Source organism: Nanorana parkeri, unplaced genomic scaffold (assembly GCF_000935625.1).
Source record: "Nanorana parkeri isolate BGI_ZX_2015 unplaced genomic scaffold, ASM93562v1 scaffold1332, whole genome shotgun sequence".
NCBI lineage: Eukaryota > Metazoa > Chordata > Amphibia > Anura > Dicroglossidae > Nanorana > Nanorana parkeri.
The window spans coordinates 282,788-301,530 of NW_017307600.1; the positions used below are offsets into that span (position 1 = coordinate 282,788).

At 46.6% G+C, this 18,743-nt stretch overlaps 1 protein-coding gene across 1 annotated transcript in view; it reads right to left on the reverse strand.

Moving 5' to 3' along the window:
- Nucleotides 1-18,743, reverse strand: part of HIPK2 (homeodomain interacting protein kinase 2) — a 33,134-nt gene that overhangs the window by 8,993 nt on the left and 5,398 nt on the right. Inside the window, exons 2-11 of the mRNA XM_018569422.1 lie at nucleotides 13,827-13,950; nucleotides 12,045-12,164; nucleotides 10,563-10,649; nucleotides 9,919-10,103; nucleotides 6,417-6,579; nucleotides 6,205-6,331; nucleotides 5,714-5,835; nucleotides 2,749-2,891; nucleotides 2,092-2,265; nucleotides 619-903 (exon numbers count right to left, since the gene is read on the reverse strand). Of these exons, the coding sequence (XP_018424924.1) occupies nucleotides 619-903; nucleotides 2,092-2,265; nucleotides 2,749-2,891; nucleotides 5,714-5,835; nucleotides 6,205-6,331; nucleotides 6,417-6,579; nucleotides 9,919-10,103; nucleotides 10,563-10,649; nucleotides 12,045-12,164; nucleotides 13,827-13,950 (1,530 nt within the window). The remainder of the gene's footprint in view (nucleotides 1-618; nucleotides 904-2,091; nucleotides 2,266-2,748; nucleotides 2,892-5,713; nucleotides 5,836-6,204; nucleotides 6,332-6,416; nucleotides 6,580-9,918; nucleotides 10,104-10,562; nucleotides 10,650-12,044; nucleotides 12,165-13,826; nucleotides 13,951-18,743) is intronic.

Genomic DNA, 18,743 nt, shown 5'->3' on the forward strand with positions numbered 1-18,743 from the left:
CCCCCCCCCCCCCCCCCCCCAGCTCGCTGACATCATCAGTTGCCAGGGAGCTAAGTGGGCCGCTGTGGCTTGCATCCCGGCGAGCTTCCGACAACCAGTGACATCAGTGAGCTGGACGGGACAAGACAGAGAGCAGCTGACTGCATGGCTCTCTGTCCGTCTAACACAGCCGCCCGTCCCACACAGTTTGCGTTTGGGGTTATGTGCCCATACACATGTTTGTGCAACTGTGATAAGATACCTGTGTGCAGCCATTGACTTCTATGCATGTGTATCTGTGGCTCCATGGCGGACGTCGGAATTTATGTTGTACAGCCAAAAGAAAGAAAACGTACCCAGACAGCAGATCTGCATTGCTCCGGCCAGACACAGTCCCGCTAAAAGCATCGGCCGGTTCCGTTTGCTGCCACACATACGCCCACGACTACCATAGAGAATAATATTGATGCCATCCAAATAAAGAGTTAAATTATTGTGCAGATTACTATAACTTCCTCTCATATCACCAAACAGGAGCATTTTGGGGGATTGTCATCTTCCCCCATTTAATTAGGTATACCTGATACTGTTTGGTTGAAGCAACCAATCATCTCAATGCTCTAGGTATAGGGCGCTCACCTGGGCGCGACAGGTTTCTGCTCCTCCTCCTCGTCAGTGTCGCTGCTGATAGTGATGACGCTCACGGCCGGGCTAGGCGTGTCAGGGATGACGATTGTTTGGCGCTGATGGTCAACACGGGATGGGGCCACAGAACTGTCCCCCCAGCCACAGGTGATGGAGGGGCCGCAGGGGGCAGAGCCCTGTGGCACAGAGCAGCGAGGGGGCGTGTTCTCCTTCAACCTTTTGGAGCGCTGGGGGGAGCTGTGCGATTGGGAGGAGGAGACCTCGTAGGATGAGGAGTTCCTGGTGGGTGGAACCAGAAGAGAAGAAGAGAAGAGGAAAGAGAGGCAATGTGTTAAATGTCGGGTCAGTCCTGGTATAATAATAGAAATACAGTGATATCATCAGAACACACAATTCATATAAAGCTTCTAAAATGACAGCTGTCAGTGACATTGTCCCTTATGGCACGCCAAGGTCCTACAGGCATCCAGCACTACCGAGGGGAAGGTCTTGCTATATCCTCTCCCAGGGGGCCGGGGAGAATTATGAGGGCCCGGAGCTTCTTAATTCACTATTCTGAAATTGTCTTATTTAATTATAAAATAATAATTGCAAGTTCTTCTCCGTTATAGTTTTATTAAAACAAGATCAAAATGAACAGGATGCATGTTATCTGACTTTTCATTCTCTAGGACAGGGGTCAGCAACCTTAAACACTCAAAGAGCCATTTGGACTCGTTTCCCACAGAAAAGAAAACACCGGGAGCCACAAAACACTTTTGACATCTAAAATGAAGATAACACGGCATATATCGTTTTTTACCTTTATGCTATATATAGCATGTATAGGTACATGTGGGCTCAGTAACGCACTGAACTCTGGGCTTACCTGAGACCCCGCAGAGCCCACCTGAGAGTGACCCTGCAGAGCATCCTATAGATCCTGCACAGCCCATCTGAGACTCTCTATGGTGGGCTCTGCAGGGCCTCAGGTGGACTGGTCGCTGGGGTCCCTTTTCCTGTACCTCCTCCCAACTCCTCTTACCTGCTGCTGCTGGGGCCTGGCCTCCTCCACCCCCTCCCCTGTCACCTCTGCCATGCAGCCCCTGGTACAGCTGATACTCATGTAAGAGGCCCGCCAGGCTGCCCACACCCCTCACATGGATACCGGCCGTACCCGTACACACACTACTCCTCTCCCGCCGCCTGTTACTAGGGACGCAGCTGGGAGAGGAGGTGAGTCACAGGACCCGCCCCCTTGCTGAGAAGCCCGTCAGCAGTGCGGGGCCCCGGGACCCTGCACTGCCACATTTTCCACTAGAGGGTGACTCAGGACTGGACCTCACTGGGCCCCCTCACAGCCTCAGGCCCCGGCGGTAGTTCCGCCCCTGGACAGGGAGCCGCAGCAGAGGGATGAAAGAGCAACATGTGGCTCCGGAGCACAAAGACACGCCCCCCTCCCCCACCAACACAAGACTGGCGGCTGACCTGGTTGAGTGGTGCGGTTTTTTGCGGGAAGAGGAAGCACTGGTTGGCTGCTGTCTCATGACATGAGCCACGCCCACATTCAGGGGCTGGGCAGAGGGTAGAGTCACATGACCAGTCAGGAGGGCCGGCTGCTGCATGATGGGGTTGTAGTGGGCACCATGTACGTGGCTGTTCCTGGAGGGAGAAAAGATCACAAATCAGAATGACCGATACAACGTGACCCAGACCAAGCTCCAAAACACGTATCTATCTTCCAATATCTCAATCTTCTCTTCTTTCTACCCACCCGTCTACCCATCCATCTATATTCCATTCCATCGATCTATCACTTTATATAGGCAGCTCTTGACCACTCACGCTTCAAAGAGATGTCACCACTAACTAACCAGTTGAACTTAAATTCTTTTTTTTTTATTGAATGTTTGGAAAGAAAACAAAATATCCAACTGGCTTGGCAGTAATTTTAAAGGATCACTCCACTCAATATTCCAGTTTGGGATAGATTTTGGGGGTGTGAAGTCCCCTAATAGCCTTAGGCAGGTAAGTTAGTTCACTGACTTGTATGTGATCTCCATATTCAGCGGTCGGTCCCAAGATTTTTTTTGTAAAAAAGGGATTTTAAGCTCCCCAGCAATGGAACCGATAGGCCGGACTTACCGCCAGTCTGCCAGCTGCTGGGTACCCGTCATGCTGTCTGGGATGACCGCGGCGTGCTGGACAGACGTGTGGGCCGCCACTCCTGCCAACTGCTGCCAGGCCGGTGGAAGAAGGATCTGCTGGGTGCCACTTGGCCAAGCCTGCTGCGAAAAAAGGGCGAAATTGTTTATTCAGAAACTTTAGGTCGGCAAACATGTAATAATATTCAAGCATATCAATATATAATGTTCAGGTTTCCTCTGGCCTAGTGCTTAAAATGAGAACTATGGGGTTAGGGCTTTTCCCCATAGTTCTCCTTAGGGTAACGGGAGGACACAAACTAGCGTCCTCCCGTCACCCTAGGCTCAGTATACCGCGAGGTACATCTGGCGGTATACTGAGACGCCGCAGCTGAAGCAGATCCCGACAATTAAGTCTGGATCCGCCCAGCTGCGTGATTGACAGCTGGCTCTGCCTATCTAGAGGCAGAGCCAGCTGTGCCCGCCCCCTCGCCCGTCCATTCCGCCAGTCAGCGCTGGCAGATCGGAGCGGGGAATCCAGCCCCTCCCCTGTCGGTATGTGTTCGCTCACTTCCCGATCTACTGAGCCGACCTGTGACAGTCTCATTGGCACAGGTCGGCTAGAACTATGAGGTGAGTGAAAAGCACTCACCTCATAGTTCTCCTTTAATCACATTATCCTCCCACCCCCCTTCCCCAACAATTGCTTCCTCTGCTTTTCTTTCTAGAAGGACATCCCCATCTTTGTTCAGGGATCATCCAAGGTCACCATCTACTTCCTGGACTGAGACCCCGACTCAAAGTTGATACAATCATATAAAGCCGGATGTCTGTGTAGTTCTTAGCTTTGTTCACTATTGTCTGACACAGATCAGCCTCTATTGCAGCCACCTGCGACTTGATACAAAGTTACAATGTACAGTCTGATCACTGGGGGAGGGGAGACTGAGGAAATTCTTGCTGAGGTAAACTCAATGGACTGGAGATCAAGGGTGGCTTTTTAAATGATAAAAGGTGGAGCGTTTCTGGAAAAGGATATTGTGACATGTCAAGGATTTATTCATGCACACTTGTAAATTTAATGACAGGCCCACTGTAAATGTATCCTCCGTACCATACTGTATACTTGCTAGTTTCTCACCAACCCAGTAATGATGGTCTTTACTGGGATAGCTAAATGTAATCAGACTTCTAAAAGCATCTTTTGTATATTCAGGTTGCAGATTATTACCATTTTAATTCAAAAAGAATTCAGAGAGAAGCAGAAAAGAAAATACGTTAGTTTTCCTCAATAGCAAAGAAAACATTTTAGTGCTTGCACTCAGGGGCGTCCCGAGGCTGGGTGACACCCGGAGCGGTAACTGAGTGTCACCCCGCCGAGACGTCACTGCGCGTGACGTCACTATGCGAATGCGCGATGACGCCATCGCACACGCGCGGCAGTACTCTGATACCTGCCGGTGGCCATCTTGGTGATGGACGCCGGCAAAGAGAGGAGGGGACAGTCACCCGGCCGGATAAGGTATGCCGCCGGGTCCCCTCCTCTCTCCTGATACTGTCGGGCGTTCGGTCCATGACCGAGTGCCCGATTTCTCAGAGGGGGGCGACACCAAAATGACTGTGAGTCATTTTGGTGTCACCCCTCCAATGGTGTCACCCGTGTGACGCCACTGCTTGCACTGATTGGTATCAGTGGCACGGTGCGCTAGACTCAGTGCAGTTTCTACAATTCTTCATGGTGTTCTCCAGAGTGCCCACCAGGGGAAGTCAGAGTGTCAATACCTTTCAGACAGCACAGGCTCCTTTCCTATCTGCTTATTACTGCTGTACACAGGGCAGTTCAACACCCTTTAAGCCCCAGCGGCCAGGTAGCATTCAGCCAATGTGAGCAATGAACACCAACAGGATTATTCACAAAAGGGTGAAGAGTTTGGAGAAGGCAGGAGAAGTGAACAATCTAGGACAACATAGCTGATTTGAAAAAAATTCTCCAATTCAGCTCACTTTCCAGTTCAGCTATGTTGTCCTAGATTGATCACTTCTCCTGCCTTCTCCAAACTCTTCACCCTTTTGTGAATAACCCTGCCAAGTGGCCCTTATCGTCTTCTGCATAAGAGAACCCGTAACATATTAATAACCTTTGGAGCTGAGTAGAAGGGCAGGACAGTTTTATGCAAATTTCTATTTAAAGAAAAAGCGCAAGTTAAAAGGAGAATTATGAGGCGAGTGATTTTCACTCATCTGTAGCTCGCGGTATACCGAGCTTTGGGTGACGGGAGGACGCTAGTTTGTGTCCTCCCGTTACCCTTAGGAGAGCTATGGGGAAAAGCACTGACCCCATAGTTCTCCTTTAAATACAGCTTTTTACAGCCAAGAAAATCAAGTAAGTCGACAAGCACAAACTTAAAACCCTTTTCCGTTTTTCTTGCGATCTTTGGAGAATTGCACTGCAGTCGTCGAGGCTTCTGCCGCCCAGGTTTTTACAGCCAACGGCTTCTCTGTAAATGGGGTTTTATCATTAAAAGGTATTTCTGGGATGCCTTTAGATATTCCTGATCTCCAAGCTGGCTGGCAGGGATCAGCGGGGGGCATGTACATCTCAATGCTAAGGATACATTTGTTTAGAAATCACCAGAAAAAAACATGAATGCCACTGCTCTTTCCCTGGACTGCATTTCTCTTGGTACATTATTCTGGACACTTCACAGAAGGCAGGCGCTTTGTAGAAGTCATGATTGTAGGGCTGAATCAGCCAGGGGTGTATCAGAAAAATATAAAAGTCAAACTGTATATTTTATCCCAAAGGCACAATTATCATTGAATTTAGGAATAATTATTAGACAAACCAATAGCAACCAATCGGAATCATCTTGCCTGACACCAAGTGGAATCCTATTGGTTGGATTGCTGACCTTTACCTCCCTCTTAAATCACTTAATGAGTATTGGTAAATTGACGACCTGTACCTGTGTCAGAAGTCCTGACTGGATCTGCAGGGCTTGGGCCCCAGCAGTCTGCGTTACGAGCGGCACGGTGTTATCCATGCGCACGGAGTAGCCGCCATGTTTGGAAGGAGAGGTCTGTAGTCCTGGACAGACAGAAGAAAAGGATTAGCACATCTGACAGATACATTTGGTCCTGTGTGCAGTCTGGGGCTTTGCCATTAATCTATTCATAGTATATAGTTTATTGATTTCTAAAGCATCAGCCTGTTCCATGATGCTTAGAAATGAACACTGAACTGGTCACATCTGTCCCACACAAATAAAGGGCGCACATAAAATCCTCATACACATGTTCCAAGCAGGAACTGAGCCCAGAACCCCAGTACTGCCAGCCATAGTAATAACAATTAAGCAATCATACTGCCCTTGGAAGATAGAAGGAGCTCCTGTAAACCTGGTGGCATATAGGGCCTACATGTCCTCTCATCCCCAATATACCTTCATACCCTCACCTTGGAAGGTTGGCGGGCAGACAATCAGAGCCTGCTGAAAGGGGTCAGGACGCGCACAGATCTGAGTAGTCCCAGTTTGCAGGGGCATGCTCCTCTGGGCAACGGCTGCCATGGCTGCAGCAGAGGGCTGTTGGAAGACAACAGCTGGTTAGAGCCTTAGTGAATCACCCTAAGGGGGAGAGCAGTCACAAGCCTCACAAGTAGGAGCTCACCTGGCTGTGCACAGTGTTCAGCTGGTTGTTGAAGGTCATAGTGAGGTTTGTGGAAGTGCTGGGCGCCACATGCGTGATGAAGGGCGTTTTGCTGTGGTTCACAGTGTCGTACATGTTCACTCGCCTCTTACAGATCTCCATGTTCTGGAAACAAGACTTTACACTGTGGAGACAGCGGGTAAGGGCAAGAGCAGGGGCAAGACAGAGAATGACAGCGGGGAAGGGAAGGGGGGGACCAGGGGACACATGGTGGGAGAAAAGAAGATGAAGCGGAAAAGAGAATGGAGAAAGATGCAAAATTATTGAATGAACACAAACACACAAGGAAGAAGAAAGCTGCAGAAAACACTCTGCCCAAAAACAAATTTTAAAAACATGGGCTATTAGAGCCTATTCGCTGATAGAGTCTATCTATTAAAGCTTGTATAGTAATATAGAATATCCCCCTAGAACAAGGCTCAAAATTTCAGGTCCTGAGCTACTAGCCAAGCCATAAAAGTTACTCGCCACAAGTTGTCCTGCCTGACCCCACTCCATCCTATCCTTCTTGTGCACAGATGTATCGAGTGTACCTGAGAACAAACTAATCATTCTTTTGCTGGACCAATAGCGGGCTTAGCACAAACACATGGTACAACACACTGAGCATAACACAAACACACAGGGCACAACGCACACACAGCACAAAAAACAGGGCATTACACATACACACAGCATAAACACACAGGGCATTACACATGCACACAGCATAACACACAGGGCATTACACATGCACACAGCATAACACATACACACATAACACACAGGGCATTACACACATGACATTACACATACACATAGCATAACACACAGGGCATTACCATATACACACTTGCTTACATTAATCAATACATTCGTGTCACCATACACATTCAAAACTGTATAGATCCTGTGGCACAGTAGGGGATAATCACTGCTCTAACATCTGCAGAATTTACTTACTGTCACAGCAGAAAGCTTGGGTTTCAGAGCCACGACCGGGTTGCCCAGGGAAAGAGAGCTTGCACTGAGCATGTGCGAAGAGTTTCCAAGCAGCCAGGACGCTTCCCCTAGTCAGCTCCTGCTCTCTGAGGAGTTGCTCATCCGTTCTGTGGCTGGACGAGCACAATAGCTGCCTCTCTCCGTGACAGTGCCAGACTCAATAGCTTCATTTCCACTCACCCCCACGCAGTTTTCACTCGCAATTTGCTAGGGGGCGAGTGGAAATTTTGAGCCCTGCCCTAGAACATAGAAGAGCTCTAGTATTAAAGCATGTTTAACATTTATCGTTATAGTCTGAGCATATATACTTAAGCATTAGTAATAATATAGAATATAGAATATCCGTATAGAACATAAAAAGCTCTAATATTTAAGCATATTCAATATATATTATTACAGTTTAAGCTAATCTATCAAAGACTGGTAAATGCCAAATATCCCCCGAGGTCATAATAGAGCTCTAGCATGAAGACTATCTACTATTACAATATACTGTATATCATTACATTCTGAACTGATCTACTATTAGAGCCAGCCTATTAAAGCTTGAGTGGTAATAAAGGACATGCTCTAACATTAAAGCCTATCCACTATTACCAAATGTATCATTACAGTCGGAGCCTAGCTATTTGAGTATATGTGGTAAGATCTCCTTACAGATAGATAAAGCCCATCTATGAAAGTATTTATAGACATTATAGGTCTGCCATCTAGCCCTGCAAAACTATTAGGATGTCTAAGATGGCCCTAAGGCCTCAAAAGACAATGCCTAGTCAGTGTATCTGGGGTTAAATGTCTTTCCCTCAAGGTGAGGAAGCATCTTGGGTGTACACTAGGAATAGGAACATGTGGCCTAGCTGTTCAGTAGAGCCTATGCACTATGGAAGCCTAGCAGTGTAGTAGAGCCTATACACTATGGAAGCCTAGCTGTGTAGTAGAGCCTATACACACTACTGAAGCCTAGCTGTGTAGTAGAGCCAATACACTATGGAAACCTAGCTGTGTAGTAGAGCCTATACACTACTGAAGCCTAGCTGTGTAGTAGAGCCAATACACTATGGAAGCCTAGCAGTCTAGTAGAGCCTATACACTATGGAAGCCTAGCGGTGTAGTAGAGCCTATATACATTACTGAAGCCTGGCTGTGTAGTAGAGCCAATACACTATGGAAACCTAGCTGTGTTGTAGAGCCTATACACTATGGAAGCCTAGCAGTGTAGTAGAGCCTATACACTATGGAAGCCTAGCAGTGCAGTAGAGCCTATACACCGGGGGTCAAAATTTGGGTCTCCAAGTACCGGTCCGCAAGCCGGTATTATGTGGCCCGCAGCCAGCTGACATGTCAGGCACGCGGTCGCAGACCACGTACCTGGCTTGCGGGAGCAGCTCCGCGGTCTGCATCTGTGTCGGATGCAGACCGCAGAGTTGCTCCTGTTAGCTCCGGCTTCCTTCGGCAGGAGCTCTGACAGTTCTGAGCTCCGGCCGAAAGAAAAGGATTTATTAGTGAGGTCTGCAGACTAATCTACCCCTCGATCACCGGTGATCGATCCTCCTAACAGCCTCCTCCCTGCAAAAGACTTGAACAATTGAGAGGGTGAGTGTATTATTTTGTGTGTGTGGGGTTAATAAGGGGGAGTGTATTATTTGATGTGTGTGGGGGGGGGTTAATGAGGGGTGAGTGTATTATTTTGTGTGTACAGGGGGGAATGTTATTATATTTGTGCAGGGGCGGTACCGTTGTGAAGTGTATTATTGTGTTTTAGTGTATGTGTATATTAGGCCCCATTCACACCTGCAGTATATTTCAGGTGTGATTAGGGATTCCTGCGTCAGGAACTTGCATTTTCCTGCAGCAGGAATCCCTAATCTGCCGTTTACAAGCGGAAACTATCATAAGGTGTTTAGGGGCGGAGTTAAGGCCAGGGCAAGGTAGGAGTTAGGTGGGGCAACTGGTGGCGAGTAAGGCCTTAAGGCCTGGCTAGCAGCTCAGGACTTGAAGTTTTGAGCCCTGCAATACACTACTGAAGCCTAGCTGTGTAGTAAAGCCTATACACTACTGAAGCCTAGCTGTGTAGTAGAGCCTATACACTACTGAAGCCTAGCTGTGTAGTAGAGCCTATACACTACTGAAGCCTAGCTGTGTAGTAGAGCCTATATACACTACTGAAGCCTAGCTGTGTAGTAGAGCCTATACACTATGGAAGCTTAGCTGTGTAGTAGAGCCTTTACACTACTGAAGCCTAGCTTTTCAGTAGCGCCTACGCACCTAAAATTATAATTTTTGTAGCAACTTTGTTGACTTTTTCAGCAGAAAAAGTTTTCCCAGCTAAAGCTACTACCTACTTTTAAATCTCCAAGACACAAGCAAGCCAAGCTAATTGTTCTGTTGTAACTACAATCTGCTTTATCACGCGCCTCCAACCCCGGCCCCCCCTGTCTCTAATGCCCATGCCCCCATAGCAGACACCAAGAAGAGACCGTACTGGGAGCTGTGCGGGAAGTCCAGGAGGTGGGTCATGGTGACAAAGGGATGGTTGAGGGTCTCGATGGGAGTTATTCTCTTATCCGCATCAATGGTCAGCATCTTCTTCAGCAGGTCGATGAACTCTCGTCTGTCCGCCTTCTCTACGAGCATGTCACTGCCTTCTAGATCTGAGGTCATGTTCACCTGTGGAATATAGAGATGATAGTCTATTATAATCCAACTCCAGATATCTGAGTCAGGCACTTTCAAAACAGGAAGTGAGGGGAACTCTACCTAAGGGGTACACAGGCAGCAATAAAAAGCTGACAGAGGTCCTAACTCTTCCCCATGCTATGCAAAAAGAAGGACAAAGTTTTGGCATACATGGAAGCTACACACAGGTGAAGATGGAACTGCCACAACAACGCTCATCCTAAAAAACATAATTGCAAGGGTTAAAGCCAAAATCCTGATAGGAGGCAGTATGATGATGATGATGAGGCCATCCTTCAGGGACAAGGCAGCTGTAACTGTCAGTGGTTTGATATCATGTGATCATTCAAAGCGACTGTTATTAGTGTACTGGGTTCACACTACTGAACAAACAAAAGATGTAAAGCCGTAGCCATGCGCCTACACAGCCCGAACTGCACTTGCCTTTACCTGCGCCATATCATCCAGGCAGTTAAAGATGTACTTTCTGGCTTCTTTGGATTTAATGCCGGTCTCCGATTCATGATCCTCAGGGGTCTAAAAAAAACACAGCAAAACATAAAAAACAATGGCTGCGCCAAACATGTCAGGAAATATCTTATTTGAATGTGATTTCTATAAACCCAAATCATATAACTATGTAAATACAAACTCATTTATTTCTTACTATTTCTATTAAGTATACCACAACATTTATTTTTATGTCACCCAAAAACTGTGACAATGAATCCAGTTTTTACACATTGGCTCTCTTGCCTTCATTTTTGTTGACTATAGCAGCCAATTAGAATCAATGCTGGACAACAAAAGTGACAGTTAATAATAATAATATAATACAGGATTTATATAGCGCCAACAGTGTGCGCAGCGCTTTACAATATAAGGAAGACATTACAATCACAATACAATTCAAGACAAGATGGTAAGGAGGGCCCTGCCCGTGAGGGCTTACAATCTAAGAGGGAGGGGCATGTGATACATGAGGAGGTAGCTGTGTGGCAATTATTATTACATAGTATTTATATAGCGCCAACAGTTTAGCGCTTTACAATGTAAGGAAGACATTACAATTACAATACAATTCAAGACAGGATGGTAAATTAATTGTTTGAGAATGGTTGAGCGGTTAGGTTAAGGTGGGATAGGCTTCCCTAAAGAGATGAGTCTTTAGCGATCGACGAAAGGCAGTCAGAGTGGGAGAAAGATGGACAGGTTGGGGTAAGGAGTTCCAAAGAATGGGAGAGACTGTAGAGAAGTCATGGAGGCGAGCATGGGAGGAGTTGACGAGGGAGCTGGAAAGCAGGAGGTCTTGAGATGAGCGGAGGGGACGCTTAGGGTGATACTTTGAGACTAGGTTTGAGATATAGCCGGGGGGCAGAGTTGTGGATGGCTTTGTTAGTGGTTCTTAATATTTTGAATTTTATCCTTTGGTGCAATTGGAAGCCAGTGCAGGGATCGGCAGAGGGGGGTTGCAGACACTGATCGGTTAGTTAGGTGGATAAGTCTGGAAGCAGTATTCATGATAGACTGAAGGGGGGGATATTCTGTGTAGAGGTAAGCCAATGAGGATGTTACAATAGTCGAAACGAGAGATAACAAGTGAGTGGATGAGTAATTTTGTGGTTTCACTGGTGAGGAAGGGGTGTATTTTGCAGATGTTACGAAGGTGAAGACGGCAGGATCGGGATACAATTAGATGTGGGGTTACTATAGCTATAGGGTATTTGTTGCTAAATTAAACAATTATTATTCTTTTTAACACACTTTTCATACAGAAGCTTCGATGTGTCTAAATCACATCAGTTCTTAGACATACTGAAGAAGCATAAACATACAAAATGGCTGCCTCTGCTGAGATGGGTCCCCTTTAAAAAGGTGGAATTATAGCAATTGCCACCAAGGAGCCATGCTGAAATGCCATTGTGTTCTCACCTTTAGTCTCCATAGAGGATAAGGCGAGTCACCATCACGATTGAAGAACCTTGTGGTCTTAGTTCCAGAGCTGAGGAGATATTCGGCGGGAAGTCCTTGGGTCTGCGAGATGTATCGGATCTATGAGGGAACACAACGTTTCACAATGAGAGGAATTCATTGTATATTGGGTCCACTGGTTGCCAAAGATGGCCAGGACACAATATAGGGCCCAGAGCAACCATGGAAGGTTGACCATACATCCCAACCTTCTGAGATGGGGAAAGAGAGACATTTTAGCACTGAGAAATGGGTTTTCAAACAGGAAAACATAAAATTTGGGGAACAAAAAATCATGGCATTTGTTTACGATTCACAAAGTGCAGAGCAAACTATATGTCATCAGGTCAGGGGTCCTTCTAGTGTAAACTAGATCAGATGCTGCGCAGAAATGAATCCCATGTAAGAGACAATCAGCTAACAGTGTGCTTGGTGCGAAGTTTGTTGGCCTACAAGGAGAACATTGTCACTTTGGAGGCCTTGGAAGACAGCAGATCAACCTGGATCTTCTACTCGGCTATGGATTAAAGCCCTGACCAGGTTGTATTTAGGACATCTCGGAGATACATCCCTGCAGTATGCTCAGCCCATACTGTGCACTGCATCCCATACCAAAGTCATTGTTCTCAACAGTCCTTCATTTGGAGCCTGAGCCCCGCATTCCTCCTCAAGTTATTCCCCTTTTTAGTCTGATGGATAAACCTCTATAAAATAAAAAAGTATAATGTAACTACTATTATATTGCACTAATCCCATCATCCAGTCTCTAAATGATTGCATGTGTTTTTTGACATGCTTTAGGTACAGAGTCAGACCACACAAAAAAATACAATACATATACTTTGTAATCAGTCTATGAAGAAAAACATCTTTTAAAAAGCACTTGTGGGTCTAACCAATTCATTGTCTGTATATTTATTCCATCAAGGTTCACATAACTGGGGGTGTATCCCTTATATACATCGAAAGTTGCCCCTCGGAAAGTTGAGGAAGGCACAGTGACCAGCTGTCTTTGATTCTATGGGCTTAAATGTCAACTCATTCTGCTGGAAAGGCAGCAAGCATTGTATGTTGTGACCGGTACACTAGAAATTGTTGCCTCCAGGCAGAAACAAGAATTGTACATACTTTAGATACAGGTTCATGCCATGTAAACTGCAATGAGGGGAAATTAGAATAACACCCTGGAGCTCGGACTGTCCCATAATATAGGTAGTCTAGTACAAGATGACATTCCATGCAAAATTAAATGGCCAATGAAGTGAAAAGGTATGCCGGCTTCCAGAATTATCTGTAACATTTCCGGGTGAAGTCATAAAAGCTTTAAGAGATCAATGAAATTGAGTAATTTCCCACCAACTTCCTGTCTGGGGAAATTCAGGGACACTGCAGGAAGACCTTCTTTAGCTTCATTTAGCCTAAGATGGCTATTCACTTCATTGCAAATGTGAAATCTCCCCAAACTGAGTGGCAAATCCCGCCTATGACAGATGTCTCCATTGGAAGATTCCCCTTCTACTGCATTTCCAGGGGCAATGTAAACTTATCAACCCCCCATAGAACCCCCTTATTTTCTCTTCCAAGAATAATAGGGGGAGTTGATTGCCCCAATGAAGACACAGACAGCAATATAAACCTACCAAAGGTTCTACCCCCTCTCCACGCTAAACGAAGAAGTGGCTAAAGCCCTACTTTAAATTACTGTACCGTATTCCCTCTGGACATCCCGAGCCCTGCACTCACCTGGTCATATTCGGAGGCTCCTGGGTACAGAGGCCACCCCAGGAACAGCTCAGCGATGACACAGCCCAGAGACCACATGTCGATGGCTTCGCAGAACGGCAACCCGAGTATGATCTCCGGAGCCCTGAGGAGGGAAGTGATAATGCAGGTAAGAAATGATGGAAAAGACGACAGCTATGGAATCAGAACATTGTGGTCTATGTACAAAACAAAAATATATATACACATTGTAGTCAATCTATCTAAAGAAGGTAAAACAAAGGAGCCACTGTGGGATCTGATGCATGATAAATGTGCTCCTGTTTTGACTGTCATATCAGGGGCAAGGGTGCGCTATCAATGTGCCCTTATAAACGGAAGAGGAACTCCAGGAATGAACTTTTTTGGATAGGTACATTGGTCCAGGTTGGCTTAAATACAAGTATCCATTTCTGATATCTAGAGAGCCGGTGGGGATGCTGAAAATCACTAGGTTAGTCCTCCCGACATACGACGATAGCTGGTCTCTTCAGAATATGGCTCCAGCGGCTTTCCCGCTACACACTGAACACAGGGAGTCGTTCATTCGCCGCCATTTACAGACCATCATGTATTTTTCTTTTAGGTTACACAAGGCACTCTGTGATTGGACCAGGTAGTGATCATGGCGTCATTTGCTTTTCCTCACCCAATCAGAGATCGCCTTGAATTCATTGCAAAATATTCAAGTCGTTCTCTGAAAGGTGGTGGCGCCAAAAGCAAGCCACTCCTTGTGCTCAGCATGCACAGGGGAACTACTAGAGCCACAATTGGAGGAGACCAGTGCTGGCTTTAGCGTTGACTACTAAAGTGCATTTTGCATTCCCGATGGCCCTCTGGATATTACATCGAGCCAAGCTGGACCATTGTTAAGTATCCATAAAAGAGCATTCCTGGAGTTCCACTTTAAAAGCTACATGAAAGAGTTACATTAAATGCAGCAGGTTTATCTTACAAGGACCCGGAGTTAGCGGCTATGGAGCGACAAGTGGTGGCATGACCTGAATTGTTCCTGACTGATACAACAAAAAAGCAGAATGTGCGGCTCGTTACCCGGGAGATGGTTCAGAGTACGGTGTATATACAGTAACAGTGTAAACAACCATCATGTTATTGGAACTGAAGTGAACCCGTTCTCCATGGTAAATGTGGGCTTGTGCTCAATCAAGGTAAAGTAACAGATTCACTTTAGATCGTAAATATGCATACACTCCAGGTGCCACCTTGCTGAAGCCACTGGTGAGAAAGTGCTCAACCAATGCTAAGGACCCCCACCAAGTCCCAAGGGTCTGGCGACAGACCTCCAAGGCACTGAGCATGTCGATGTAGGGAAGTGGAAAAAGTCTCCTGCATTTCTAGTCCTGGAATTTTCAGGTTTGTCGCCAGCAAAAAGGGCAACAGAGAGTGGAAGGTGAGTAGTTGCCCTGAGTTGGCAAAGGACAGGTCCTCTTTAAACGTCAAGGTCCTGCTTAAGGCCCAAGTTTACCTTTGTGGCAATGTTTAAGTTGGAACACGAAACATGGACACATTTTCCAGCCCCCTACTCCCCTTACCTAAGATGTGAAAGGGGGAGGGGGGGGTCATCTCCCTATGGACTCCTGTATACCTTTGAATTTAGCGCGGCCGTGCATGGCTCCGCTCACACAGCGAGCCATTCCTTTACTTATCCATCCACAGGATCAGTGAATAGAGAGACTACAATCCCCATCCACCACTGCATGGATTTTAATAGAGCAATGGCGTCACCACACTTGTAGTGCATTCAAACAGAACTCTGGGCAAATTAAAACTTAATGGTTGCAGTGAGGCTACTAACCCCCCCCCCCATGCAAGGGTTAAGTGCTCATTTTTTAAGTTATACTCACCTAATCCTTGGAGCCGGCCGGTCCCTTCTACCTCGAGCTGTGCTTTAATACCTTCCTACAGCTCCATAATCAAAAGTCCGTACCGCGGAACAGACCTGGGGCTGGAGGAAGTCTAAAGGAGCCTGAGCATTGGAGCCGTGGTCCACCGATAACAGTTGCAATGCATGTATGTTTTTGTGGTGCATTTATTACATTTTTGGCAAAAGCTGGACTATGCCTTTAAGAGAAGACACCACAAGATGCCTTCCGGAAAAGCCTCTCCGATGCCCCTCTCTGATTTGGTTTCACCTTTTTGTCACTAGTGCCTGAATTCAAGGCTAAGCTCGACTAAATCGCCATCCTCTCATCCAATGGCCTCAGACGCAGTCTCATTGGATAGTGACATTTAGAGAATGGAGCACAGGTCCTCTTTGACACTCAGCCTAGGCATAAGGAAAGTTTTTCCTCTGCCAGAAATACAATGTTTCTGTTAGTTTTGGCTCGGCACCGGCAGTACAGTCGCTGCCTCTTTCCAGCCAGAGCCATGCAGTGCGGTGTGGCCGCTGCAGTGTTAAAAGAGCTGAGAAAATGATTTTTTTTTTTAGTCTTTTCCATGTGGGAACTTTTCCTGACCCCGTCTGTAACCGCAAAACCAGCACAGAGTAGAGGAGGAGGCGGAGGGAGGGGGGTATCTAAGGGGGAACGCAACTCAGTGAGAGGATTGCATCCTTAGTGGGGGCAAAAACAGCTTCCACTATACAAATCCTTCTCTCCCCTATGCACCATGGTGGTGGAGGGGGCAACATACAACCCCCCCCCCCCCCCAAAAAAAAACCCAACCTACTATATGTATGCAAAGCAGAACCCATCCTGAAATTTGGAGGATGTCGTCAGATTCAGACCCAATATTATGAATTCGGATTTCCCATCGGAATCAGAATTTCAGTGTTATTTTTTGTAATTTTCGGATTGACGACTAAAAGACCGTTTCTGCCTTATATCTGCTCCCGCTGTCCCCTGAGCCCACCTTAACGTGTCTATTCCACCAGGCTCCCCCTTCTATCTTCGCATCCTGGGTAGGACTTTAAATGAAGTTACTGTTTTTGGCCCCGTCATCTCATTGGTCTTCCAGGAGCTTCCTAAACCATCCTGCACAATTTTGCATCATTTGCTGCTTTGTAGTACTCACTTATCTGGAGCCTGGATCAGGCCTCCAATGGGGCTCTCGGTTGAGATTCCGATTCCCATCGACTTCAATGGGGATCTCGGTTGCGATTCTCATCGACTTCAATGGGTCTCTCGGTTGGGATTCCCATCGACTTCAATGGGTCTCTCGGTTGGGATCCCCATCGACTTCAATGGGTCTCTCGGTTGGGATCCCCATCGACTTCAATGGGTCTCTCGGTTGGGATCCCCATCGACTTCAATGGGTCTCTCGGTTGGGATCCCCATCGACTTCAATGGGTCTCTCGGTTGGGATCCCCATCGACTTCAATGGGTCTCTCGGTTGGGATTCCCATCGACTTCAATGGGTCTCTCGGTTGGGATCCCCATCGACTTCAATGGGTCTCTCGGTTGGGATCCCCATCGACTTCAATGGGGCTCTCGGTTGGATTCCCATCGACTTCTATGGGGCTCTCGGTTCAGGTTTGAAAATTCTAAATTTTAGAGGTTCATTCATTTTTAGAAAGTTCAGCGGGACTCTTGACTGATCAAACTTTTCTGAAGTTCACTCATTTTAATGCAAAGCAATGACTGGCCAAGCAGGGGGCCCTAATAGATGACATAGTCATATATTGCAGTGTACTGTGCCGTAGATGTGGTGGCCACATTAGTTTTCTTGCTTCTGGCTTTTATTTCCTTTATTGTCACCTGGTGATCCAGCCAGTAAGACACTTCCTGTCCTAGGGTGACAACCCTCATTTACTGCATACATCCCAACTGTCACTCATTTGGAACCAACCCTCTTTCCCCCTCAGTTGTCCTTTTTGTTCTGATGTACAGATATCTATGAAAATTCTATATAACTACCAATAGTGTTATTCTGCACTAAAACGTTCATCCTCTCTCTTAATGGTCTTACTTGCTATTTGGAAACGCCGGTATAAAAGGAGGGTAATGATGGACATAAACCATTCTGGATTTAGCCAATCATCTTTTGGCATATAAATTCTTGGTCGGCATGACTGGGGGCTTGGCAGGGGTGTGTCCATTGCCGAAATACATTGTGCTGGAAGGTGTCCCTCCCTCTCATTTTGGAAAGTTGGGAGGTATGTCACTGCACTGTATCTATGGAGGGAGCTATGGTTGTCACCCAGGCTGGACTTCGAACATATCTTCCTCTCTTTATCCCCATTACACAGAGATGAGAAGATTTGTGGTTTACAGAAGAAAGATAACATGGTTTGTACTTTTGGTCCAGCTAACAGGAAGTGATACAGACAAGGACACGGCATTTCTGGCAAGATCAACGGGTGTTTTCTGTTCTTGCTGAAAATGTTCTTGGTCTGAAATAAGAAAACGAATGCGGCCGCCACATCTGAGGACTGGTAATCTGCAATACATGACATTTTTTGTTCCCGGGTTTAGATAATGCTTTCACAGGACATTAACTCATGTGTACTTTTGTTCCATAGGGCAGCCTTTCTCAACCAGGGCGCTGTGGCACACCAGAGGTGCCTTCTGGCTTTTCGTACGGCTGCCATGCAATTTTGTGATGGTAGGGCTCTTAAGGCTTGTTCACACCAAATGCAGTCCAGATCTGCATGAGTTTCTGCACACGCAGTGCAGCGGGTTATGCCGCGTTTTTGATGCGTTTAAAATGATTCAGTGCGTTCCAGGGCGTTTCCATGCATTGGATACGTTTGCATGCGTTCCAGAGCAGGTAAAATAGGGCTTGCTGCAGTTTATTTACATGCTCTGGAACTGAACGCTGCGATGTGAACTAGAGCCCAAAATCCCATTGGAATACATTGGGCGCAGTTTTGATCCGTTCTGTAACTGCTCTGCACCTGGAACGCGTTTGGTGTGAACTAGGCCTTACATGAAGGGGGGG